Raw genomic sequence first — 27,242 nt, forward strand, 5'->3', positions numbered from 1 at the left:
CCAAACTCCAGGAAGTGAATTGAACTCTACGGTCCTGGTAATGATGCAAGAATATATCCAGAAATCTTTGAGAGAATTTGTGTGGTTTCTATCAGTTGTCTTTGTGCATATATGATGAACATGATTTGTGGGTGCTGAGTGTGTGTGTACATTCAAGTATGTATGCCCGAGTACCTAATACAAAATAGAGGCACCTGGTAATTAAGTGGCAATGCGTTGCAGAACTCTCTCTGAGATTTCCCTGCTGTGCCTCTCTTTTTCAATTTGCCTCTAGTACAAACACTGGCTGCATAACTCAGCTCTCTGCTCTGATTCATTAGCAGTGATGTTTACAGTATAAACGGAGTGATTGCACTGCTGGGAGATGGTCCTGGATTTGTCTGGTTGGAAACTCTGCTTCTGACAGTGTTTCCTTCTCAGATGCATTATCTTCTCTTTAGGGTTAACTCAGAGCCATCCTGCTGGTGCTGTAAGATATTTGGCATGTCAGCTATGCATTATTTTCTGCCTTAGAGAAATGCAAATCTGTTTGCTGTTCTGAAGATAGCCTCACAAAGAAATAAAAATTTCCGCTAGAAAACAGATCAACAACAAATACCCCCCAGTAGCATTTTGTTTTTCCTTCTGTACATTTGAAGGTTCAATTTTAAGGTGACAGCAGTTCCCATGTTTGATCTATGCCAGGTCAAGAAAAACAAGGGCTGGAATAATACGATGTAGCTGATTTTTTTAATAGGGATCTGGGGTCTTAAGTTACTTTAAATGACAATGGCATTGAATAAGGGCTAACAAATCCTTATTTAAGGACCATGAAAGCAGTAGTGTTTTTTCAAAAAGCACTGAAAAGGGAACTCTTAAGCATCAAGTTTTATCTGATCAGAAAATGACCTCCAAAGTTGTAATCTTACTGCCTTGTTAAAACTGCACTAGCAGCCATGTGTTTTATTTTCTTCCTGCTCTCACAATTTGATACAAACAAAAACATCTGTAAAAAAAGAAAAGACTTTGCAGGTGTTTGAGTCCCCCAGAAAGCTATGCTGGGGACAGTGTTTGAGTTGCCACTAACCACCTTTACAGGGGCTACGTCGCCCTCTTGTGTGAAGCCTCAGTCATTTTGGTATGAAATGCTGTTGAATTAGGAATGCAAATACTGGCTTCCTTTTGCTTTTATAAAACTGGGCCCCATGAAATGCCACACACGTGTTAAGTCTCTCTACTCATGTGCCCCTGCCTGTCCTACTTTTCCTGTACTAAAAAGATATGAAATAGGGTGCTAGATACCTTCAAAAGTTTCTTCAGGTTTGCTTTTCAGCGTCAAATTATTGAAATTGTTTAAAATCAGTTTCATCACACGTTCAAAAACCTGAACCTGCAGATACCCTATTCAGATATATCAGTATCACAAGAGAAACAGAGGGTGGGGGTTCCACATTAGTCTCAAAATTAGCATGACATTTGGCTGTAAGAAAGGCACTGACAGAATGACAGGTCTGCCATTCTGATTCTGGCTTTTTTTGTTGTTTTAGTTTTTTTTAAAATTTAATTCAGAATCAAGATATACTGGCTGCGCAGTTTGTGCCAGTAATTTGGCAGTGCAGATTTCCAGATAGCTTTCATGAACTATACTTGGCTTTGTCAGTGCTGTTGTCCCATTAGATTTATGAGTGCTTTACAAGCTGGCACAGTCAATGTCATCTTTTATTTTCTTTTCTTTTCCCATTCTAGTGAATAAAAAGGCAAAACAAGTATTTTCTGTCTGTCCATTTTGGCATGAAGCCTATGTATCAGACCACGTCCAAGAAGCATTATGTTCTTGGCCTAGATACTGTATTTCACTATCCAATCAGCAAAGAAAATACACAGAATACAAGGAAACAAGCTTTTATATTGCACACAAAGGCCCTGTTGAATACAGGTTTTTTGGCATAAGAAAATTTGTAAGAGTTCTCATGCAGATGCTATATAAATATTTAATAATCGTGTGTAATAATAGTTTGATAAGTAGGTAGATATTGATGGAGTCCTGAGATTCAGAAATTGATTAGTGGACAGAGTAATTGTATTAACTAAAAAAAATTCCTTACATTGCTATGTTACATATATAAGGAAGCAGTCCTATTATCCTCATAAATTATGGTATGTGAATTGGATTTATATAACATTTGAACCAATGTGTTTGATGTTTTCTTCACTTTTCTTTCTTACAGACAGAAACTATGAATGCTAGTCTATTACGGGTTCACCTTGGATGCAGTTCACCTAATGACACACATCAGCTAGTTAAGGTATGTTTTATTAGTATTTTATATCTATGTAAGTCTTCTTATTTTAAGCCAAGCTTAGAGGGACACTCTACAGCTCTAGAAGTTTTAGTAAAAATGCAGTTTTCAGTGTCTCAGTTTAAAGGGGAATTGTGCTTTTATAAAATTGTATCCTCTGATACAAATTAAGTGTCACACATATCACACTAAAATCTTTAGGAGAGAAGGAGATGGAAAAAGATACCCACCACCCCATAAATCTCACATAAAACCAAACCAAAACCAGTCCAACAGGCTAAGCTTTCTGATGTGTAGGTGTTATACTGCCTACGTAGGGCACAAAAATTATTAGATTTCTGTAATTTCTTTTCTCCAGAAACTTTTCACAAGTGTCTGGTTCGCAGTGAGAAATGATCAGTGAGCTGAGAGGCTGGAGCCTGGGCTGTTTCTCAGGGGGGTATGAGGGCAGCTATGGTGCTGGGCAGAGCTGAGGAAGGGCTAGTGTGTTAGCAGAGGTGCCCCTCCAAAAGCACTGAGCCTTCAGGACAGTAGTTTTCTCCTTGTCCTGGGCAGTGCCACGTGGGTTCTCCTCCCTTCTCTCTGTCTCCTTACGGGGCAGGTGGGTGCTGCTCAGCGCCTACGCCGTGGGTGAGGTGTTGGCTCAGCCTCAGACCTGTGCTGTGCTGCCCCTCTTTGCCCAGGAGTGATGAGGCCCAGGCTCCATAGCTGTATTCCTGTGTGGAATATGTGTTGCATGTGGTGGTGTTCCTAAGCTGCTTCACTTCCCTGTTTGGTTCCTGTGGTGCATTGAGGTGCTTGAGGTGCACCTGAGCATTGGAGGCTGCATGGAGTGCAGCTTTCTGCCCTTTGGTCTGAGCTTCCCTAGGGCACACCACACCTGTGCTCCAGTCTGCAAGGCAGCCCCTTCTCCTGCTCCTGGCAGCCATTTCAGGTGCTGAGGGTCTCTGATGCTGTGTGAGCTGGGAGCTGGCATCCTATCCTCAGGCGCTTCCCCACTCCTGCTCTACTTTCTTGCACCACTTGAGATTTGCTGCAAGTGTTTTGCTGCACTTCTGAGACCACTTCCCATGCCAATTTTCTCCTTCTAATCCGCCATCCTGAGCAAATTAGTCCTCCTTTAGTGACCTTTGTGGTTTGAGTTTAGTGACCTTTGTGGTTTGATGCAGGACTAATTTATGTTGTTCACTGCTGGTTGTCTAGTTCTATTTTGCTTTGTTGGCTTTAATTTTTTTTGCGAAATGGTGTCTGTGTCTTTGTAGTTGCTATGACTTAGCTGTGTTAACAGCAGCCACTACTTACAGATGGAAATAAGACCCTATTTGTATTTTTCTGAAGTATTCTAGCTAGACAACAGTGTTTTCTATTAAGAATTGTACATGTATGTTTGTTTTTTTAAAATTACTTCAGTGAGAAATGGAGACAAAAACACAGGATTTGGAAAAATTAACTATAAACAGACCAGTGAACATGAACTGTCTTCCTACCATTAAGACACATGCATCAGTCTGTTTATGGCACATTTTATTGAAGGCAGAGGATTTAACAAAGGAAACTGTTTTACAGTCCCTGAGGTGAGACTGACTAAGACAGTTTATAAATTTGCATTCTCTCAAGGTTCAGTGTCTTTTTTAGTTGTTTTTGTCTTTGTTTTTGCTGTGCTCTCTGTACCTGCACTGTGTTTGGTTTCTGCTGAGATTTTAGCAAAGGTCCTAATTGCTTTTGTTTTGCCAGCACTTTGGTGTTGGAAACCTTGTCTCTTAGATAATACTTTCTATCAATTTCTCAAAGTTCCTTAGTGTGTAATGTATTTTTTCTGTTCTGTCCCCATCACACACACACCATATCCCTTTGTCTCGCTCCAGAGTTGCTGTTTTATGTCCGATGACCCAATGCTGCTAGAAATGAGCTTAACAGTAAGAGTGGAAAATGCCCAGCAAGATTTTGTGGAGCACAGACAATACTTAATGGAGAATCTTTTTATAGTTTATGTAGCAATGGAAAGAACAAAGACCTCAGGTAAGTCCTAAATATGCCTGTTAAGTGTAATTCAACTTGTTTTTATATGTGATTTGTAATTTGACATCCTAAATTGAAGCAAATTCAGTGACAGCTTAATTTCACAAGTAAGGGAAACCAAGTAAGTTCAGTTAAACACAGCTTGTAGGGAATTTTTGTTGGGCAGAGTTATCATAAGCAGTTTTCTTCGTGAAGGTAACAGCTGTAAAGTTGTAAACTAGATCTCCTCATGCTTAAATAGTGTGGAAAGATGTCATGGTCCTTTGAATTCTATAACTGCATTGCTGGTTTCCCATTAATTAAATTGACCATAATGGGATTGTGAAGGCAGAGTGATTTATACAGTACTGGGGACAGTGGCCATTATGGAAAGTAGGGTAATGAGGTAATACAGATGTGCACATCATTTGTTCTTGTAAGCTAGAATTCCACAGGCAAAACAATCAACTCCTTGCAGTTTCTTTATACTGCAAATCCTCTAAATCCAGGGGATTTTAAATTATTTATAGAGCCTTGCAGTCTGTTAGAATAGCTTTTTTTAGACTTTTCTGCCAGTTTTCCTTTCTGATTGGAGAAGAAGAAGCTGCTTAAGAATCCAGATTGAAATAATGTTTTTTAACATACTTGTAGAAATTTTGAGGAATGTATTTCAAAATCTAGTCACAAAACAATAGATACAATATACACAAAACAATATCTATGAAATGTTCTGTTTCCCTCATGCCTATTCTGTGATGTGGTATTTCAAGAGCTGAAACTGAAATACCCACTGTAAACCTAGTTTGCCTGCCAATGAGATGCCAGGGCTTTGTTATGTTGAGTTGTGGATGTACATTTATTCTGATGCTGGTAGAAAATTGTTCCCATCTGTTCTGTCAAGGGTGCTCACTGTTAACACTTTCGATGGTTAAAGTACTAGAAATATCTTTAGGGCTGTTTTCTGTCAAATACAGTGCAATTATAAGTCCTGTCTGTGCTAGGGGTGGGTCCTATAAGCCTTTTGGATTAGCTGTTGGTGGGAAGTTAGCACCTAGAGCAGGACAGTAGGTAGGCAGGGTCTGCACAAGGGAACTAACCAGTTGGAAAGGCTGCAGAAGTGTATGTGCTTTAAACAGCTGTGGGGTATGTGGAGCTCATAATCAGTACCTTGAACCCTCTTTTGGAAGCTGGCACTTGCAGTCTTGCTTTCAAGCAGCTGAGCAAAGCACACACATTATTAGAATCATGGCTGGTCAGGTGGGAGAATGTCCTTTCATGTCAGCCTGCATACACTGATTTAATACAGGTATAAGCAAGGGCAAAAACTCAAGTTACCTTCCTTGTGGAAGGACTGTAGTATGATGGTCATCTCTTATTCTGTCCTGCTGCTCTTCTTTTGGTCCTCTACATCTTTCTGCTGTCCTGTGGATGGGAGCATAGCTTTGCCAGTGACCAAAACTGGCCTCACAACCACCTTTCACACCTTACCAGCAGGTGAAAGGTGTGTTAACTCTTTCTGCTCTTGCTTTAGGCAATAGTTTGCTACCTATTGGGTGATAGGACCATTCCTGATTTGAGCCCAAGGAGCTGAATCTGGCTTTGTATTATTTCCTGGGAATGCTTGCATTTTAAAGATTATATTTTAAAGCATTTTTACTGCTCTCGCAAATTCACATCTGAAGATGTGAATAGTTCCCCCTTTTTACAAGGGTATCTGTCACGCAAAGATTTTAAAATTTAAATTGGGATTGCTTCTCCTGTGACTGTCTGACAAAACAAATGTTTCTGTCCTTGGTGATCTTACCTTGGTGTTTATTCTTTTGGACAGGTCATTCATCAGTAGATGTGTATGTCATGCATTCTGGAAACAGCCTGGTGCATATACAGGTAATCATGGGTTTCAGGAAGTCATAATTCAGGGTGGTGAATTTGATTAGGGAATTTGCTCTCTCTAATAGCAGATTGATTTTGCTGGTGGCAAATGTCACACTTCTAAGTTTTTAAAATGTACCCAAATGTCTAATAGATCCTTGAAATGACATGTAATTCAGTGATGGATTTTTTTTTTAATACATAAGAGCTGTTAACTTGAATAAAAGTTCACGTGTTGATTTAGAAGATACGCGAAAATGGCAGATGGTGGCATGCAAATTTGACAAGAAGATAGACTAATACAGGAGCTGCAACAATAATAAGAGTAGTACTGCTATAAAAATAATTTGTCTTGTCCTCTTGCAGGAAATACAGCAGCTGTCACAAAAAGACACATCAGCTGTGGAGTTTGAGCCAGTACTGCTATCCTCATCGTCTACTAACTTCACAAAAGTTGCTTCTATTTCTTGTAAAGGTACAGGTTACACATACTTGGAGATATGATTAAATAGGATTTCATTGCTGAAAAAAGGGTAGTTTTTTTTTCAGCAGAGAAAGATCTCAAAATCAACTTGTCTAGACTTTATTGAGAAAGAGGATGAATTCTTTTTGCTAATAGTTTCCACCCTTTTCATGTATATGTGGTTCTTCTTATGCTGGTTGAACGCTCTAAGCTATACATACTTGAAAACAGGGAAAAAACAGTTGCTAAAATGTTAGCTGATTTTACAATAAGCATAATCATTGAATATGCTTTTTCAACATCCTTTTATAGTTTATGGGGGTTTTTCTGTTTTGAATATGTTTTCTAAAAGGCTATTGTGCTTGGGTGGTCATTTTCCCTGACATTGCTTGGCAGGACCATTGAAGAGGCTTGCCTGAAACCAGACGTGTTTGTGGAAGAGCAGAGATTGGCATTTAAGCATTCCTGACTCCAGCCTGCTTCCTGTTCTGACCACTAGACTGCAGTGTACAGACTTTAAACATTAATGAAACAGGCTGCTTTCGTAACGACATTGAGATGTGTTTTTCCTACAGAAAACATGGATGAATAATAGGAAGAAAGGGACTATTTATGTTAAGTGATTCTCTTTTTCAGAGCAGTTTTTCATTTGATAAAAGGAGGCAGTGTGCTCTGATTAGTAAGAATGCTGTGCCAGTGACAATGTGGTTAAAATTGGTCGGGTTGCTCTTCACAGCCTCATTGTGTGTGTATTTTTGAAGGTGTTTAGCATTCATGAATATTCCTTAAGGCAAGGTTTGAAACCTCTGAAAAGATTGAGTCTTAGGACTCAAACAATTAGACACTTTACTTACCTGTGTGAGATTGTACCAACAAAGGTTCCCCTTTTTAGTGTTCTTGCAAATCTTTCCATGAAAATAATTTTGGGTATGCTTCTGGGTGATGTATTCCATGTGTCTGCTCTTTCCCAGCTGCATCCTGTGGCAGTGAAAGTCTTTACTCTGACAACAAGAACTATCTTTTGAAAGGCACTACAACACTCAAAGCCTGTCTTTTCTGTCCTGTGATGGAAGGGTAGGTTGACAGTGGATTTCTGTTTGTTTGTTAACATTGACTGATACTGTAATGACAATGTTGTACCTTACTTTAAGAGATGAAGTTAACTTCCTTTGTTACTCTGTGATTCCAAAGTGAGTGAAGAGGCTTCTTCCTATTGTTGCTGTGTCATTTGCCAAAATGGACCTGTCACATTTAAAGCAATAATTCTGTATTTTATCCCAAGAAGAATTTTAGGAGCCAGTAAAAAATGTGCTTTAGCAGCTCATGTAATATAAATGTTGCTTAGTCTATGGTAACATTTCCAGCACCCTTGTTAATACAGCGCAGAAGCTGGATAGTCTTAGAAAAAATGTGAGGTCTTCTCTTGCTTCAGTCATCTTTTGCCAATTTCATCCGGCCTGCTGTATCACAAAAGAATAGGCAGTGTTGTGCTACAGTATACAAGAGGGGTAGATACTTTGCCTATCTCTTTTACATGGTTCTTGAGAATTTTTACTCTCATAAGTAGTTATTCTCAAATAAATAATTTTGTTCTTCTCTGGGGAAACTTAGAAGAGCCTCATTGTACAAGAATGCTATGGTACCTTCTCTTGTATAGACCACTTGTTGTGTACTCAAGGACAGTAGCAGGTGTATTTATATTTTTTATGTATTTACTTATAGGTATTTTGATGTAGATCCTTCTGCAGCACTGTTTCATATAGAACCACATCATAATGCTTCAGGATATTGGTCCATATGGTTTACAAACAATTTTTACTTCAACATTGAATTGAATGAGGTCTTCATAGCCAGGGAAACAAAGAACATAGTAAAGGTAAGCTTTATCTCTTCTTTGTACAATGTTTTGTATTTGATTTAAAGATATGGACCTCTGACATACAAAATAGGTTCTTTGAAGAACTCTGTGTTCTTAGAACTGGTTGGAATCAGTTAAAAATAAAGGTTCATGTACATCTGCAACTATTAGGTTACTGTCTCAAGAGGCATTATTCACTGTCCAGCTTACTTTTGTATTGTTTTATTGACAACTGTTCTTTCACTTGAGTTGCAGCTACAGATGCATCAAATTACAGAGCATTGCTCTGTTCTCAGAATTGTTGAATGTGTGTGTTTGTGCTCTCTAGGATTCAGCATTTCTTCATAGTGGAAGCCTTTAGTGCATAGATGACCTTTAAAGCCGATAATTTAGTGCCACAACTGCTTGGTTCAAATCAGCCAAATCTGGTTTATGAATAAGCACATTATGTAGGCATCTAAATGGCTCTTCTTATGTTTTGATATTGAGATCTGCATAAGTGCACTGTATGGATCAGGTATGAGCACATATGGCTATGTAGTAACAGCAAAAACACAAAGAACGAGAAAATTTGCGTTTTTCAAGGTACCACCTGCATCAGAAAGTGCTGTACCAATTTTAATTCAGCTGTCATTTCATTCTTTCCAGATTCTGAACTTCGCTGAACCTCTGACTCTACCTCCAGGCTGCTGGAATGTTTTTTCTTTGAAGCTCAGTGTGAAAGACACTGTAACGAATGTGCTCTCTAGTATTTGTGTGTCCACAAATGTGGGAGTGATGTTTGAAATACCTCTGCAGATATACTCAACTGTGTCCAAGGTATTGTGTTCAGCACTGTGTGTTGAGTTCTTATTATGCACTGCAAACCCAACTGCAGCGGAGTCTCTCTCAGGCCAGAAATGTGTTCTTAGACCTGAAACAAAAGCTCAGTACCAGACCACTCTGTTAGACTATTCTGAAGATTGAGAGGTTAAGTCCCTAGAGTTGAACAACAATGGAATTATAGTTCTCTTGGCACTTAATTATCTTAATTCAAAATTCTCTTATTTTACTCTATGAAATTATCCACTGAGAAATGGAAATTTGTTCTCTTGTTTTGTCATATTTTTGTTTTGCTTTTCCAGCAGGGAGATCTTAATTTTGAAGCAATTGCCCACTGTGATATTCAGTGCTACTTGGGAAAGTCTGATTCAGGTAGGCTCGTCTAAGGCTTTTTTTTGGCATCTGACCGCAGTTTTATTGTAGAAAATTCATTCTATATAGCAGGATTTGTAATGAGAATATTGAGATTGTTCATGCAAATACTTAGTTTTACATTAGTTTAAAAACATCCACTTTTCTGGGAGTATACAAATGGCTGAGGGTACTGAGTACATGCTGCAGTATATCAGACATCTAGTTCCATAGCATGTGCTAAGCTATTGTTCTGTGTTGAAGCATTTTTAAAAAAAATTTTAGTATTTGAAACTCTCCTATGAATTCTCATTGGTGATGTATTGCCCTTTTCTTTCTTCACACACGTTTTCTTGAGAGATGTTGAAGTAAAATGGTAAAACTGTCCACTAACTCAAAGTTATTAGAAAATGTGCATAACCTGGGCCCAGATCCTGGGAATTCTTTTATGAAAAACAAAACCAAACCCCCCAAAAAACCAAAACAAAAATTGACCAGTATATGCCTGTATCTAGAGTTAAACTTGAAAGCCTTCTCTTTATCTCTTTCCCACAGCAATATTTCCATTGATTTCAGCAAATATGGTTTATCAGGTTTATAAAACAGCATCTTTAACACTGTATGATATGAAACAGAAAGAAGGGGTCTCATTTTTTCTGAAACTGAAGAATCTATCTCCAGATACTGTAATGCTGGGAGCTGTTTCAAGTACCTGGCTGGCATTTACAAAACACAGCAATAGGTATAACATGGCATGATACTGCCTAAAGAATGCTGAACCTGTTAAAAGCTGGTTCAGAATAGTGGTTTTTACTCTCTGTACAGTGAGGAGCTTCAGAAGGCAGCTGGTATCATAGGCTTTAAATATTTGAGCCTCTCCTGGATATCTTTTCAAGAGGACATTTCCAAAAAGGTATCTCTGTGTGAGGATATGAGGAAGGCAGTAGCAGTCAGTCGGATGTGAAAAGGAAAATTGAGGTGACATATAGAAACCTGTGACTTGAACACTTACTGAGACTCTTGAATGCTAAGGTCCATATCTTAGAAGCAAATTGCTTTTTTGTTTTTTTTTTTTAATCTCAGTGAAGGATTATAGTTGATGCAACTGAATACTTGCTTACTTTATTTTCATTCTAATAATACATATAATGAGATCTGTACTTACAGGTATTCTACCTTCTGCTTTAGGATACTACTATTTGTTAAACAGAAATGTGTAATGCATTAGCCTGAAAATACTGTTCTAAAGAGGTTGTAGTTGGATTATTCCAATAATCACCAATCTCAGTTCATTACTTTAAACCTTAAGGATTGTAAAATAAAGTACATGCACTTTCAAAATAAGTATTTTTTGTTTTCTTTCTAAAGAAGCTTGCTTTTCTAACTACTTTCTGCTGTGTGAAAATGCTTCAACCAATATGAGTATAACTTTCTAAAATGCAATAATCTTTAGACTGATGTAAAGCTTTGCAATTCATCTTAAGAAGAATTTGAGAAAATTATCAGCCTCTAGAAAAGAAGCTAAAATGAAAAGACTGTTTTTGCCAAACTGGGAATTGTTATGCTCCCTGCTGTGCCATGCTACTATATTTTTGTCCCACTATGTAGCATATTATCTTGGTACTTTACTGCCATCAGTGGAGAGTACTTTATAGACTACTGATGACATGGTTACTCTTCAGTGGCATCTATTAGGAGTAGCAGCAGTAAAAAGGGCTTACTAAAGCATGCACAAACTGTGCAATGCCCATTCTCTTGTTTGCATGTACAGTTACTTTGGTTTTGCAGATGTATTTCTTTAAACAAATCTGATATGGAAAATAATATATATACACCCATATATGCATATTCTCACTTTGAAGGGGAAAAGTGGGTTGCCTTTTTTGTTTTGGGTTTGATACTGATTACCGATTACTCATGTTCAAAAGTAGATTGATGGAAGGTGCAAATATTGTCTCTGTAAAATCTGAAAAATCTATTATCCTTTCAGCAAATCTGCTTTGGCAGAAGAGTCTCTCTCTGGACGGTTCTGCCTGGGACGTGGATTCTGAGCTTGCAAGTGACCTTTATGAAAGATGGCAGAAAATAAGACGTGGGGAAGCATGCAGGTCTGTACAGAATCTGTTGAGGTTCTTAATTCAAGCCAGTACAGTATTGTAAAAAAGAATATTTATGTTTTGAAGTATTCTTAATTAGAACAAAACATTCTGGATCATACACTTAAGTTAGTTCTCTTGAAGCACATGGTGTTTCAGAGCACCCAGACAACCCCAGCTTTCATTTCAAGGCACTGCCAGCCACAAGTAAGCTTTTCAGCCTAGAATGCAAATAATATTCTGACTATAGTTATCTCACCAGGGCTACCTGGCATGAAGGCAATCCAAGCATGTTTCACCAACTCATTTATTGAATTGCATGAGTCCTTTATCATCAGGTTGCATAGCAGTCTTCTCAGAGTCTTTGAATGGCTTTCAAGGTTTTTCATCTCTGGTCTACATACGCAGAAGTTAGCTGTTAAGCTACAGCCTTATGGACTTTATTTCGTAGAGACCTTTTCCAAGGAAAGATAAGTTCATGCAGTTACAGGTGCTGGCAAATCATCTTCTTGTTGTTGTTCTTTGTTTGAAAGAAAAAAAACTAATTTTTTCTGCTTTTGACTATAAAGCAGGAGAAGTATTTTAGGATCGGCTCGCTTTACTCAGCAGAAGAACTCTGAAGAGGAATCCTTTGCCTTTTTCTTGCCACGGTTGACTACAGAGCCTGGCCTTACACTCAACTTTAATGCCACAGCTGTTAAAAGTAGTATGGTGAGGATGGTTGTTACTACACTTTTTTTCTGAGTTTTGTGTTTAGCTTGTTTAAATAACAAAGTCTGTGGTTAATATTTGGTGCTGCTTACATTTCCATATTGCTTATGAACTGGTGTTTTGATCTCAGTTAAGACACTAAATTTTGTATCCTTTGGCTCTTTGATAAGTTTTCTAGCTTCCTAGTTGTAATGCTTTAGTACAAGGAGAAGAGTAAAGCAGTGTAGGTTTTAACCAACAATTTTTTTAGTTGTTAAACTTTCCTTGCTTTCATTGTATAAGTTACATGCTCGTGGTAAAATAATTGAACATGAGACTAGGGATAGGATGTGTCATCATTAGTGATGCACGTAAGGCTGTACAGGATGGCCTTCCTCATGCCACTGTCTTGTGTAACAGAAGTGTGTAAAACATTTATGAGAGATACAACACTTGCAGAGCAATGTATCTTCCAGCCACACGGACAGTTATTTCTTTCTTGTTTGTCAGATTTAGGTCTCTACTAACCTAGCCTAGGCCAGAACCAGTCATATGGAAATAATTTTCATATGCACATATTGTGTATTACCTTAATATTCCATTTGTCCAATTTAATTGTTAGTCATTACAGAAATTTTTATAACCTGCTTGCATTCAGACTTCTCTGAGAAGGGGTAGCACCTTACTAACTTCACTTTCTTCTGTGCAAGAGCTTTATTCACATCTGTCTGCATAAATCAAAATCCAAATGAAAGGATTGTTGGGGGAGTGGGGGTGGTCTGTATTTTCATACACATGGTTCAAAATGCACCCTTAGCTGATTTTGCAAATTCTGACATTGTAGGGACATGTCCTGCTGTTTTATGCAGTCATGTGCATGTATGATTGTACTGCATTGATACAGAAGCCAGATGGAAGTCCCTTGAAAATGCAGATTGTATTGTCAATACTGAATTATTTTACCAACCAGTTCTCAAATATGTAGTTTTTAACTCTTTCTTTTCCCCTCCAAACTATTTAGGTAAAATATTTCGTACTAAGAAACCCTTCATCCTTCCCAGTTACGTTGCAGCTTCTGCCTCTTTCTTACTACCCTGATCCCCAAGCTTCACTGAGTCTGCTGAACAAATGGTAATAACTATCTCAGGATACTGTTTTCCCTTTTAAAAGATCTTATTTGCTATACCTTATGATTGTTACTTATTGGGTTTTATTTAGTTTTTCAAAGTGTAACTTAGATGGTGGTTTGTTCTGACCCATTTTGCAAGACAGCCATGTTTGGGGCAGCTCCCTGTGTGGTGTATGCCTTTGGGATATACCTCATCATTGATAAAACACAAATTTAACATGTTTTAAGCAAGTTTGTGTCTGCCAGATATATATTATAGTTGTTAATCTTCTAGTATCTGAGGCTTAGTGCAGGCTGCCCAAGTGAGGTGAACAGCTTACAGAGGTGGGCTTGTGCATCTCCTCACAGTGCTAGTTGGTAACTATAGAGTCTGTAGACAGATCAGTGAAAAGATGGTATCTGAACCATCCCACCAGGAAGAGTTTTCTTAGGTAATAACTCTGGTCAAAGAGGAAACAGGAACTGGGAAGAAAAATGCAGTTTCAGAGGGAGCAACCTCAGCATAAACTTTTAGGGTCAGCTAAGTAAATGTTTCTGCATTGTTTTAGACTTCGTTTTAGATTTGAGATGATCTAATGAGAAATCTGGAGGAGAGTTAGATTAATAATAAAGGGACCTAGTGGGTGAGCTGAAGTTCACCAGAATAAGCCCTGTCACACTTATCTTTGAAAAAATGTTATAGTTGGTAGGACTGTGTGGTGAGAGACAGTGGGATTACTCCTGTGCTTAGGTGTAATTGTTTATTTAGGGTCCCAGTCGCTGTGTAATTGCTTCCTTAACCTCATTCCTCTACATAGGTACATGCATGTGCATATATATGTCTGTGTATATATATGCACATTAATAACTGCATCTGTTTGCGTACTAAATATGGTTTCCACGTAGACTCTTCCTAGTGGTTTGCAATTACATTTTCTCTGTATTTGCACACTTTGGTTTCTGCAGATCTTCTAAGTTCACCAGAAATCACATCCATTAACTGGTTCTTTTTAAGCTAATGTCATAGACAGTTGTGACAAGTGAGTTTTCAGTTCAGTGGCTGGAGGTCCATTCGTCTATAATCTACATTTTGTATGTTGGTTTTCTTATGTCAGTTATTCATACCTAATGTCAAATGCTTATAATTTGCATTTGGACAAACAAATCAATTGCTTTAGGTGACTTCGATTTGCAAATTATGTGATGGAAAATAGGAATTTATCCCAAAGAAATCATGAGCAGAAAGAGGGATATTTGAATAAATTATATGAGATTTAATAATGATTATTTCTTAACAGTTATGCGAGCAGAAGGAGCTTTGGGGAATTTGTGTTTGTGTGGCTTAGAAATTCTGTTTCTTGACTGTTACCTTTTACAATATTCTACACTGACAGACCTAAAATGTCCAGCCATTTGTCTGTTTTCCAAATGTGTGGAATCCACATAAAACTGATTTGCAGTGTATTCTGTTGAAATGCAGACCCACATTTCCACGATATTTCACACTGCCAAAATGCAATTGTACAAGTAGTCTCCATTTAAGAATAGATGCCAGCATGTAAAAATAAGTCAATGCAGTTCTGACAGGCTGAGTTTCAAGTGCTTAATTTTTTGTTTTGGTTTATTTAGGTTCGGCATAAATGAGCAAGCTATTAATTTCACAACCACCGAATTCAGGCTAATGGATGAATGTTCTCACAGGGTAAGATGGCTCATTTTGGTAGAAGTGGTCTGACACACTAGAGAAGGATTTTTCTAGCTATGCTACTTCTGGGTTCTTCCCAAGTGCAATTTAAAGCAGTTCCACAGTATTTTCCTGATTCTTTGTCGGGTTTGTATCTTTGCAGTTAATTATTTTCAGGCTTTGAGTCAGTTTTGAATACAGCTATAGGGAGGAAGTGCATGCATGCCTGCAAGTGTGTGGATGTGTTGCTGGGACTTCACCCTTGGCTCCAGGCTGACCATGAAGTGTTGGGCTCTGGAGTTGGTGATGTCAGGAGCGGGCTGGTTGTCCTCTCAGTAGAGGGAAACAGTGGCAGGTAGTTCAGGGGAGGAGGAGCTGGGATTTCTACATCTCAGCTTCTAGATTCAGGTTTGGAATGTCATGGTTCTCTCTGGTTCCCATTGCCTAATTTTTGCATGAGTGTGGTAACATTTGACCATGGCACACCAGTGCTGAGCTGTGCTTCAACCCTGAGATGTTGTGTTGTGGATGGCAGAGAAAATGGTGGATCAGGGATGCTGGCACATTCTGGTGACCAGAGTACTATCCAGAATGCCCAAAGAATTTCTTCTTAAGGCTTCTGGTTTGTACAAAAGCCCAGAATTCATGTATTTTCCTTGCTGTTTGGGCATGCTGCAGCTTCATCTTTAATGTCCTGTGTAGATACATGTTTCTGCACATATGCTTTAAGATCTTAATGAAATATTTGTACCTTGTAAAAAGAAAAGAGTATGTTTGCTACAGTAATCAAAGCTGACCTTTCCTTTCTGGCAACAGTTGTAAGAGTTGCTGTAAAAGAGAGGAGACAGCAGTTCATAAATCCTAGCCTGTAGGCAGACTCTGAAAAAGGGAAGGTAGTGTAGGGGTAGGAGTGAGCTTCCACAGTCCCACACACCATACTCTTGGCCAAATGGAAAAATAGCTGTGGATCTTCACATCAGAGTGTGCAATACATGTTTTTCATTAGGTTTGAAGAGCTATGGGGAACATGCATAGTTAGGTAAACTTTTAGCACACATGAGACAGATCTTGCCTTGTTAACAAAATCAATAGTTGTTAATATTTAAATTTTTGCATTTGTCATCATTTCCCTAGTCAGTTTATGTGCAGTGAATTGTTAGGCTCATCTTTGTAGGGAGTGACATGGGGAGGTTTGCAAATGCCATACATGGCTTGCTTTTAATAAATACTGACTATTAAATGCAGGTTCTGATAGTTTTTATGTGTTATTTTTAATAAAAAAGACTAAGAATAAAAACATTTTGAACTGAAAAAGATCAGAAAAGCTGTTAGAACAACACCCATAAACTGAGAAACAACCAAGTGAAAGCCCATTTTGGAATATTTATGGGTTTTTTTGACTGCTATAGGTATCTGATTACCCTTTTCTAAGAGGGGACCCCAGTTCTGGAAGACCAAGTTATAGGGCTATTTTCATTTTTCAAAGGCAGAAAGAATAAACAAAAGCATTAAAAAAAATTTACATTATTTCCAGACTAAGTGAACTTCTGGTAATTCTGGTTTTCAATTAATATAGTTGAGAATTCTCTTTGGCTTCTTTCCAGTGACTCAAATGATCAGCATATTTACCAGCAGTCCCTTTCTCACTTCAATCAAGTTGTAAGTCATGCACTGAGGGTATAATGGTTGCCACATTTCCCTGTGCAATCAGTACACTTCAGTTCTTGTGTTGTGAAGTGTTTCAGGATTCCTTGAATATGAAAGACACTATATAATTTCTTTTCCATCTGAGCAAATAAAAGCTGTTTTAAATAATGAAGTAATACATTCCTCATAGTAAGTGCAGTAATATGAACTTTTGCTCAAATAAACAATCTTATCTGATGTTTTATGTTGTCAAAAGGAAAGACTTTGGTATAGAAGTTAGTTAGCAGTTTCTGCGCCTTGCCAAAATATTCTATGTGGTGCTAAATGGTGATTACAGTGCTTTCTTTATTAACGTCTTTAAACACACATGTTTTCTGTGAATAAGAAGTGCATTTTTTATTTAACAGAATGCACATCAAGAGGACCTCATCAGCAAGAAATGCAGTTCTGAGATGCTTTGTTTAAGTTTACAGCCACTGGAAACCAGAAAAGTTGGTGTAATTTTTACACCTCTTGACTACAAAAGAGTAGCTTCCCTTATTTTAATCAGGTAAGCCAAATTTTAGTTGTAAGTGAGAATCAAGCAGCTCAATGTAAAAATGAATTTGCAAAGTCCTGGCACTAGAAAAATGGTCAAAATTTGAAAGTCAGAATACCTCTGGTTTAATAAAAATTGCTTAGAGTGTGTTTGTGCCTTATGTCTCAGTCGTTCGTTTTCTTGATATGTGGTCAGAGGGTTATAAAATGCATGTGACTCTACTGAGGCAATTTTGAGTTAAGAGAGAAACACGTTGCATGGCTTTGCTGTTTTCAAGCTGATTTAACAATGTTTGGAGTTATGGATCCAGTGAGTCTTTTATGCAGCCAAACTTTGGTTACTTTTGTAGGAAAAGGGAGTTTATTGAATGAAGAAGCAACCATTTTTACTAGGTGGCACAGTTGTTATCTAGTAGCACTGGTCACTAAACTTGCTCCTTCACTCTGTGGAATTCACTAGTGGCTGTTTCTGTAGTAATCCTGTCTTTGTTTAGGGAAACCTGTCTAGGTTTTGCCACTGATTCTGTTACTGAAACACTTATCATCTTGGTTTGGCACCTAGAGAGCAAAGCCATTATTTTGCAAACTTAATTTGTGCTTTAGTGGCTGATTGCTTGGTTTTTATTTTATGGCAGAAACAACTTAACTGTTCTGGATGTGGTCAATGTAGAAGGCTTTGGAGCCAAAGAATTGCTTAAAGTAGGGGGAAGACTCCCTGGTGCAGGAGGATCCCTTCGATTTAAGGTGCCAGAGGCGACACTAATGGACTGCAGACGACGTGAGTAAGGAGACACAGGTCTCTGGTTGTGCAGCTGCTGCTTTGCTCTGCACTGGAACTGATACAGAAAGGACATTAATGTCACAGAAACAGAATGGTAAAAGCTGAAGAGCTTGGCCATGAGAAGTGTAGATTCTATTTTTCAAAACTCTGACTGAAAATAGTTAAAAGTTTTAGAAATACACTACTGCAGAACAGTCTGTATTAGATCTTGATCACTTATGGGGTTTTTTTATTCAATTGTAAGTAAAAATAGCAATTTATTTATGAATGTAAGAAAATAATTTTATGCACTGTAAACTAATTGCTCTCTTTTTTTCCTTTAAGAACTGAAAGACAGCAAGCAAATTCTATCCATTACGAAGAACTTCAAAGTAGAGAATATTGGGCCTCTTCCTATAACAATTTCATCAATGAAAATTAATGGTTACAGTTGCCAAGGATATGGATTTGAAGTGTTAGACTGTCGGGAATTTTTCCTAGCTCAAAACTCATCACGAGAAATCAGCATTGTGTAAGCACTGACAAATTTGTTGACAAAATAACTGAAGTGGAAATTTGAAATAATTAATTTCAGAAACAGACTCCAATGGCATACCACACACAAAATTTTGAATAGAAATTTAGTAAGAATTTCCCTCAGGATAACATTAACAAATGGATTATATAATACTGGTTCTTTATATGACCCGTTATTTTTAAAAAGCAACATACATGCTTTTATCAGTGCATTATGAAGTAATAAATTAGAACAAAAGAGTTGCCACAATTTTTTATTTTCTTGTTATTCTCTAAACTTGTTCCAAGTAGCCTGACCACAATTTAGTCGTGTTTTCCCAACATTGCATGTAGTCTAAAACTGATTCTTTTTAAACTATTGAGTGAAAGATTATGTGACTTAAGCAAAAGTAAAGTTAATGTTACTGTATTAAAGTAATTGTGGTTTCCCATACAACAAATTTCACCTCTTCTGATTGGAAAGGCAAGTTATACCTTCTAGCAATCAAGTAGAATACTGAGATGGGTCAGGAAAGTGGAAGAGACAAATCTGGTTTCTTCTGCTTTCTTTATCTTTCCAGCTTTTCACCCTAGTACCTGGGCCTTTCTGAAATCACGCTGGCTGTATGCTGGACAGCTGAGTTGATTATGTGTAATTCCTTGATAAAAGGAAAACATTTCCCAGTAGTAAGAGTATTGTGAAGAGTCACAATAAACCCAGATATTTTGCCAATGTAAGATGACCTAATGCCACCTGCACAGTTTAAGCAGATAGTGGACACTTTATTTAACTGTGCTTTAAAAAATATTATTAAATAATATTATTTTAGATAACTAAACTGTTATTATTAGATTAATAAATTTGTAATTCATATTAATAACAAAGCAATAGTTTAGTAATTTTAAGAATACTATTAAATTATTGGTAAATATTATTAAATTAATTTTATTATTTATTATTATTGTTGTTGTTGTTATAATAATATTTGTATTTTTGTTATCATTGTGACTTCAGAAAAAATTCAGCCCATCAATGAAAAAGTAACACCTGCTCTGTTTTTCCTGACAGATTCACTCCTGACTTTACTTCTTCGTGGGTGATTCGTGAGCTCACACTGGTGACTGCTGCTGATTTGGAGTTCCACTTCACGCTCAACGTGACTCTCCCCCACCACCTATTACCGCTGTGTGCTGATGTGGTGCCAGGACCCAGCTGGGAAGAGTCTTTCTGGAGGCTCACTGTCCTCTTTGTAAGGTAAGGCTTTCCTACAGCACCCCAGAGCTCCTACAAGATGCAGTGCATGTGAATGTCGTGGTGATAACACATGTGTGCTGATGCATCCCTGACTGAGATTTCCATGCACACTGTGCTATGCTAGCGTGGTTTGGACACTGGAAACAGTCAGAACACGAATGAAATAACAGCGGTGACCACTGCCTGGTTCGAGATGCAACAGAAGACTACAGGGATCTGAAAAACCAGGAATTTTTCATTCTGTTTTCCTGCTAACAAAATTCACACTGCATGATTGAGAAGGTGGTTTGAATTAGAAAGATTTTTGTTTTGATCTGTATATGCTTGATGCAATTAATACACTGAAGAGAGAGAGGATATTTTGCATCTACATTTTTAGTTCAGAAGTATGATGGCATTTGTAGCTCATTTTATGCCAGCATTTTCTCTAGGAAAAGAAAGAGACAGTATTTAATAAATACCTAAATAATGATGATGACTATCATAAGTGAACAGCGGGCTCATAGGTCATATTATGATATGATGTCTTACACTGTAATATGATATGATGTAAGACTACAACACAGTTACGTCTAAATTACCTTCAAAAATTCTCTCTTTTAGAGTGGATTTTTTCTTTGTTCTATTTTTTTTCTTTGAAAGTTCGTGACTAAGTTATTTTATTGAGTTAATAACTGGTAAGGCCTATAAGGAAAAAAGGAAAAGAAAGTACTATTACAACTATCATTTTTGAGGCTGTATCTTGAGTTTTTGTCTGTCTTATTACTTAGAATTTACTGAAAAAAGTATTTGAGAAGTGTATCTTGTTAGAAGCTTTTTAATTCTTTTACTGAATATTCCTGAAAGTTGTAGACATCAATATCTATTGTTTTCTTTGGCAGTTTGTCCCTGCTTGGAGTGATTCTGATAGCCTTCCAGCAAGCCCAGTATATTCTAGCAGAGTTCATGAAATCAAGACAGAGACCAAATCCTAGTGCTTCACCACAGCAGAACAGCAACTCCGTTGACGTAATCAGCTCTGATTCCTACAAGTAAAAATACTTTTTTTTCTTTTCTTCTTTTCTACCCTGTTTATTGTGGTGTGGTGCTTTCTGTCTGATTCTTACTGATATTGCTGTGTGCTGCTTTAAAGGAGACAGTGTTCCAAGCAGCCTTTTTTAGAGAACTTCCACCTCAAACCAGGAGGAATGGAGGAACTCTGGGGTTTATTAATCTTGAATATTGCCAGTAATACACAAGGTAAAAATTGTGTGATGAAACTAAAGGATACACCAGGTGTGGCAGCCATGGAAAGAATGGAAAACACATTGATGGTTCCCAATCTGACCCTCTTGAGTGGTCAGTCAGGCACTTATTCACTGAAGCATATAAGTGTGTTGGAAGTCTGAGCAAATACTTAGAGTGTTGCTCAATTCTCACTAAAATCAGAATGTGCTTAGCTGATATGGTAAATTAAAGACCTAAAGCAATTTGATGACTTGTGAATATGCCCCCCTTTCTTTTCTTACAACAATATCTCATAAAATAATGAATGATAACTTTCTAAAGAAAAACAAATCCCTTTTTTTTTTCCTCCAGGGGAAGCTGCAAGACATTTATGGATTCCTATAGTTCCTCAGATAAAGGTAAAGGGAAGGGATTCCTGTCTGTAGGCCCTTCTTCCAGCCGAAGTCAGAGTGCGGCAAAGAGAAGTCCTGCGACCTACAGCCACTCTCAGAAGAAACACAAATGTTCAGTTTACTACAGTAAGCAGAAACCAAACACAGTAGCTAGTAGTGCTATTGCAGCTGCTGATGAGAAACAGAATCAGACTGCAGAGAACCAAATCTCAGCACCAAAAGAGGACATTTGCACTGATGTTGTCAGTGAGAACTGGGTAACTCTGAAATATGCAAATGGCATAAACGTTAACAAGAATTTAACTCTTCCAGAAGACTTTCTGGGTAAAGAAGAAAGTACACTGAAGAATACAGTACTCATTAAAAATACTTCTTCAGAGTGTGATCTGAAGGAAGATCTTCAAACATGTATGTTTCCTAAGGAAACTAACCTTAAAACTTCAGAAAATCTAGCTGAGCTTAAAGAACAGGAGTTCTGTTCTGTGAAGATGTCCAAGAAGCTACCTGAAAGTCACTTGTCCAGAAATTCACCTCAACAACAGCCAGAACTGCAAGAAATAAGGAAAATTAGTGGTAATTTTTTCTCAAATTCTATCAGTCTAAATTACTAAATGAAGTCTTCTAATGAGTTCACTGTGATCAGGATTTTGGCTTTTGTGTGGGACAAGGGAGTGTGGTGTTTCTTATGTGTTCACTGTGATTTGTCTGTTTACATTCCTGAGGAAGCAGCTTACATTTAAATTTGTTTTATAAATCATAAATTTGCTTGGTTTACAAATTTCAAGCTTGTTGCCATAGCATTTTAATTGCTAAAATAATTGATGTCATAGATCTGCTTATCAGACACAAATTGCCCGTGTCAGATATTCAGAAGGATCCCAGTTTGCTGTTTTCAGGTCCACTGAAAATATGGTGGTTGAATCACCAAGCAAGCACATTTGGAAGCAGATACTCAGAACTCCTCAGATAACATCGCCCAAATAAAGAAAAACCTGACATCAGGATAATGTGAACTTTTATTGTGTAGGAATCTGCAAATCAGTGTTTCCCATAGTAATTGCATAGCTGTATTTTTTTATCTTGTTTTTCTTTTTTTGAAATTGTGGGGATAAGCTGCCTGGGAAGTCTTAACCTCTTAGCTTCACAATTCAAAATTTTAAGAACAACAGAAGAACACCTGGGAGAAATCAAAAGCGGGATAAGAGAGTGTATTGTCTGGAAGCTTGGCTTTACTGAGGCACTTGGCAAAGAAATTTAATGGTGAAAACTGGCATTTGCTGTAGCTGTGGCAGTTTATTTAGGGAGTGAGCCATCAGAGAGGGATTTCAGGCCTTGTGGTCTTGTGTAGTTGCTACCATGGGCTCATTGCTTCTTGTGTTGTCACCTGTGAGCTGTAGCAGGTACAAGTGTGCAATCTCAGGTGAAGGCAAGATATTTTCACTTATTCTTACATGGTATTTTGAGATTCTTCATATGCTCCTAAAATGCACTGTTGCTTATTCTTTGCTTTGAATTAGGCGATCATCCAGTGTATTCAGTAGTAAAGCACTAAAGGTAATCTCCCTTACTGTCTGTTAGCAGTTGTGGCTCTCTGCACTATCAGGCATGTGATATTTCTGTGTTTCAAGACATATAGTAGGAAATGTTAAGTCTAAAAAGTACCAGTGTTTGTATCCTGATTATAGTTATAGGCCTGGTTTTGTGCAAACGGGGACCTCAGGACCTTGGGTACTCACATTTGTGTACTGGAGAGCAACAGAGCATTCTTTAGAGCTCTGACAGTCTCCCTTCACTGGTGTTTGATTCACATGTGCTCCTTTTGCACTCCACGTGGCTGCGTGCTCCAGAGGGGAGCCAGTATCTGACTCAGAGCTGGGATGTTGTAGTTGGCTGGCAGAAAACTGTAAAAATGTTTGGGCATGTCTTTCCCAGTTGAGAATGCCAGTTCAGTTCAGAAAATGATGACATTTCTCACACAGAGCAGCTGAGAGCCTCAGTAGCAGATCACTGTGGATGGAGATACCTGGAACTGATCAGAGGCAAAGTTAATTCTGTCCTGTCCTGTCCTGGCCCAGGTAGAGGAATGTGACTCAGCTGAGCAGCTCAGCTAGTTGTCGAGGCAGGCTTCCTCTTGAAGCTTTCATTTTTTGGACTCTTAGATCAAAATAATTCTTCTTCCTCACAAGCCTCTCAAGTAAAATAACTTTTAGTGTGGAACCCATGCTAAAGAAAGGATGACTTCCCTTTGTCTTCATAGTGAATGCAGAAGACACTTCAGAGGTGTCAAGCACCAAGTAAAGTCTGTCCTTCCTCCCACTCAGCTTGCCGGGGTTTTTTCTCTTTGTTTTTTTAACCCAGTGTTCTCTAGCTTCAAATGCTGCCTTACAGATCCATGGCTGAGCCCTAGGTAGCTCAAATTCAGATGAGATGAGCCGACTTGTGTAATCTATGAATGCACTGGGAGTGGTGTGCTCATGACCATGAACCAACACAAAGCTACTTTTTGCAATTGCTGTAAGAATTTTTACACTGCATTAGCTTTTGGTTTTAAAATTTTCCAGTATCATCAGCCAAGACATTAGTCTCCTATATTTTGGAAAGCAACACAAGGCTGTTTTTAAAGAAAGGTATGTAGTTATGAATGAGAGCCCTTTCTCTTCCCATGCAAACAGTTGTTATTGTTTAATTGTAGGGAATAGCCAGCAAGTGCCTCTCAGGAATGAAACAGAAAACTGCGAGACTTCAAAAAAACAGATCAACCTAAAGCCTTCTGCAGAGAAAAAGATTAGTAAGGGACCCAAGGAAGAGACTCCATGCTGTGCAAAAGAGGAGATTACTTCTTCTGAGGTTGGTATTGTGATCTTTCTCCTTTTCAAATTTGAAATTATCTTTTTATAGTTTATGTACATATACATATATACACACATACAGGTATGTATGTGTATGTAGGGACTATTTTGTAGAATCACAGATCTGAAATGCTGTAAATAAGGTGAATGAGGAAGAGTGCAGATGTGCTGTCCCACATCCGTTGTGAATTAATGCTGCTTTATGGAATGGTGAACAGTTTGGGTAGAAAACAAAACAGCCATATATATCACAGCCAGAGGTTGTTACTGTCAGAGCAGGCACAAGCATAATGGCATCTAATGCCAGCTGTCAGCCACACTAATGATGTGGGAACATTCTCTGCAGGGGAGGTGGGCATATTGGCCTGCACTTGCAGACCTGATCTCCAAACCAAGGGCTTTGCATCAGAAACTTGCATTTGAGAGTACAGCAGGCAGAAGCCCTTTAGCAGACTGTGCAGTTGCTGAGAAGGATCATTCTTCACCCCTGGTTTCTGAGTATGATAAACACATCAGACTGTACCTTTGTTGCAGGCAGCATAAAACACTAAAAGAGCTTCATAAGGCAATTAGTGAACCTGAGAATCTGGATTATGTTTGTATTCTGTCTACTGGCTATAAATCCCATGGCAAAATGGTGTAAGGAAGAATTGCTTACATTGCTTGGGGAATATGTGAGAAAAGACACAGTCTAGTCTTGCTTTGGGAACTGTTGTTACAAACTTCTTTGCCCGTGTGGCTGATGGTGCTCAGTTTGTTTCTTGCATTTTTTGAAATGACTGGTATTTGCTGGTAACTTACTCCAGAATTTCCTCAGCTGTAATTCAAATGAATGCCTTCCCCCACCGCCCCCAGTTGCTGAGGAAAGGGAGGATTTATTGCTGCTGAACTTACACACCAGCTGATCATAAATCTGGCAGATGTTTTTTGTTTTTAGCACATTGGGAATTTTATTGACTGCTTTACTTTTTCTCCCTCCATTTTTTTTATTTCCCTGAAAGTCAGAGCTAGATGCTGTGAAAGGGAAAATGCTGAGTTTGGGAATTCAGAAATTTCTCTCTCATCATCTCTTGCTGTCTTGATGGACAGTCTTGGAAAGGCTGTTTAAATTGATGGTGCTGGAAAGAGGATGTGCTGTGGAAAACCACTAAATCATGAAGTAACAATGCATTTGGGTCGGGTCATTTTGTCCAGAGAAATTTAGGTAGAAAAATCCAGTAGAGTTCATTGACTAAGTTAAGTTCATTTTATAATGTCTCAGCTTGTATTTTTGCCTTTAGCAAGAAGATGCATATAGAAAGAAGAAACCTCAGGAGAAAAAGGAAGGAAATGTACCAAATATGAATTGGAATAGAAATAGAACATCTAGGAAAAATAAGAAGAAGAATGTAAATATATCCACAAGGTATGTATTGCCTCACCAAATCATGAAGAAACACAGAGTTGCTGTAATGTTTCTGCAGGTTTTGCATAATACATTAGGCAGGATTGCTTTATCCATTTAAGTAAACACACATTAATCCTGGCCTGAGATTTACTTTTAGGAATGTGCACTACTAAGTATCACCAGCAAAACAAAAAAATTTAAAATATTCCATTTAAAATATTCCATCTACATATAGATAGATGCAGCTCATTCTGCATAGCAGTGGTAGCTCTCTGTTAGAGTCTGGAATGTGCTGTCTCTGAAGTTTGGATGGTTAGCTTCCTTCCCCTTGCGTATTGTGTGGAGAAGTTCTAGTCATGTATTCTCTTCACTGAAAAAAGGAAAATAAAATTGTTGAAATGATTCCGCCTTCAGGAGAGTCATCTGCTATACTGAGTGACTGGGGGAATGTTGTCCTCTAACAATTTTGGAAAAGAAATGGGTAGAAATGACAGAGTGGCTTGGATTTTTGCTGTAATGATTAAAACAAGTAGACCAGTACTAGATTGTAAAGAATATTGAGTGATCACTGTGGAAAGTTACTTCCCCACCCCACCCCGAGAATTGTTTCAGTGCATTTTAATGCAAACATGCACTTATTGCATTGTTTTAATGTATTGTAAAGTCAGTTGTAAATTACTTTTAATTATTTTCAATATATTTTAAATTTAAGTTGTTTGGATTATTAAAAAATGCTCATTACATACTGCTTTTAGAATAGAAACACTTCTGAGGAGAAAATCCTACTCCTTCCCCTCCCCCAGCCCTTTTAAGGTCACAATCCTACAAAGCCTTCACAGACTTAATTTTTATTGCGAGTGCTTCTATTGAGGTCAATGGACTTTAAAAGGAGATTGTAAATCTGAAAGGGCTGTTATAACTCATCATATACGAATTTCTGTTCATTTTGTGGGAAGCTGAGAAATGAGCAGTGAAATACTGAAGTTTAGTGTCTGTTCCTTAAACCAATTCAGCAGTTGCTGCTTTCTGAGTTAAGATGGAACCGTTCCATTTCTGCAGAAATTTGACAGCTGACTTTTAATCATTTTTCCTCAATACTCTCTGATTATGATATTGGATACAGACATTTCATTTCACCTTTACTAGCAAAAAGCTAAGATACTCTAGTTATAATTGTGCCAGTGAAATGAACACAGGGCACATTTTTCTTTGCATCTAGGTCTTTGTACACTGCTAAACTGTGCTTGTCACTGCAACATCTGATGCCTTTCTGCCAAGTGCATTAGAAAATTGAGTTAAAAATGCACGTTATTTTGTCTGTCCCCCTGAGAAGTATACTAGTCTGTGTGGTACAATATTGCATTTTGGGAAAGGTTTTTTAGGTTTCTGTAAAGTTGGGGAATAAGACTCCCAAACCTACTGCTTCCCCTGCACTTTGTCTTGATAGCTGT

At 37.9% G+C, this 27,242-nt stretch overlaps 1 protein-coding gene across 8 annotated transcripts in view; it reads left to right on the plus strand.

Moving 5' to 3' along the window:
* TMEM131L (transmembrane 131 like) overlaps nt 1-27,242 on the plus strand; it is a 79,633-nt gene that overhangs the window by 42,439 nt on the left and 9,952 nt on the right. For 5 of the 8 annotated variants that reach the window (XR_005626587.1, XM_039699930.1, XM_039699932.1 and 2 more), the window contains 20 exons: nt 2,208-2,285; nt 4,145-4,298; nt 6,106-6,164; nt 6,516-6,624; nt 7,584-7,686; nt 8,335-8,488; nt 9,119-9,289; nt 9,595-9,664; nt 11,634-11,751; nt 12,309-12,450; nt 13,451-13,560; nt 15,167-15,239; nt 17,276-17,418; nt 18,041-18,183; nt 18,511-18,697; nt 19,751-19,936; nt 20,818-20,967; nt 21,515-22,128; nt 24,248-24,402; nt 25,685-25,809. Coding sequence is in view for 7 of the 8 variants with exons in the window: in XM_039699930.1 (XP_039555864.1) it covers nt 2,208-2,285; nt 4,145-4,298; nt 6,106-6,164; nt 6,516-6,624; nt 7,584-7,686; nt 8,335-8,488; nt 9,119-9,289; nt 9,595-9,664; nt 11,634-11,751; nt 12,309-12,450; nt 13,451-13,560; nt 15,167-15,239; nt 17,276-17,418; nt 18,041-18,183; nt 18,511-18,697; nt 19,751-19,936; nt 20,818-20,967; nt 21,515-22,128; nt 24,248-24,402; nt 25,685-25,809 (3,044 nt within the window). In the remaining variant the exon portion in view is untranslated. Of the gene's footprint in view, nt 1-2,207; nt 2,286-3,689; nt 3,854-4,144; nt 4,299-6,105; nt 6,165-6,515; nt 6,625-7,583; nt 7,687-8,334; nt 8,489-9,118; nt 9,290-9,594; nt 9,665-11,633; nt 11,752-12,308; nt 12,451-13,450; nt 13,561-15,166; nt 15,240-17,275; nt 17,419-18,040; nt 18,184-18,510; nt 18,698-19,750; nt 19,937-20,817; nt 20,968-21,514; nt 22,129-24,247; nt 24,403-25,684; nt 25,810-27,242 lie in introns of those variants that run through there. The other 3 variants (XM_039699936.1, XM_039699931.1, XM_039699935.1) reach the window with 2 other exon arrangements.

The sequence above is a fragment of the Passer montanus genome, unplaced genomic scaffold (assembly GCF_014805655.1).
Source record: "Passer montanus isolate IOZ18808 unplaced genomic scaffold, ASM1480565v1 scaffold14, whole genome shotgun sequence".
NCBI lineage: Eukaryota > Metazoa > Chordata > Aves > Passeriformes > Passeridae > Passer > Passer montanus.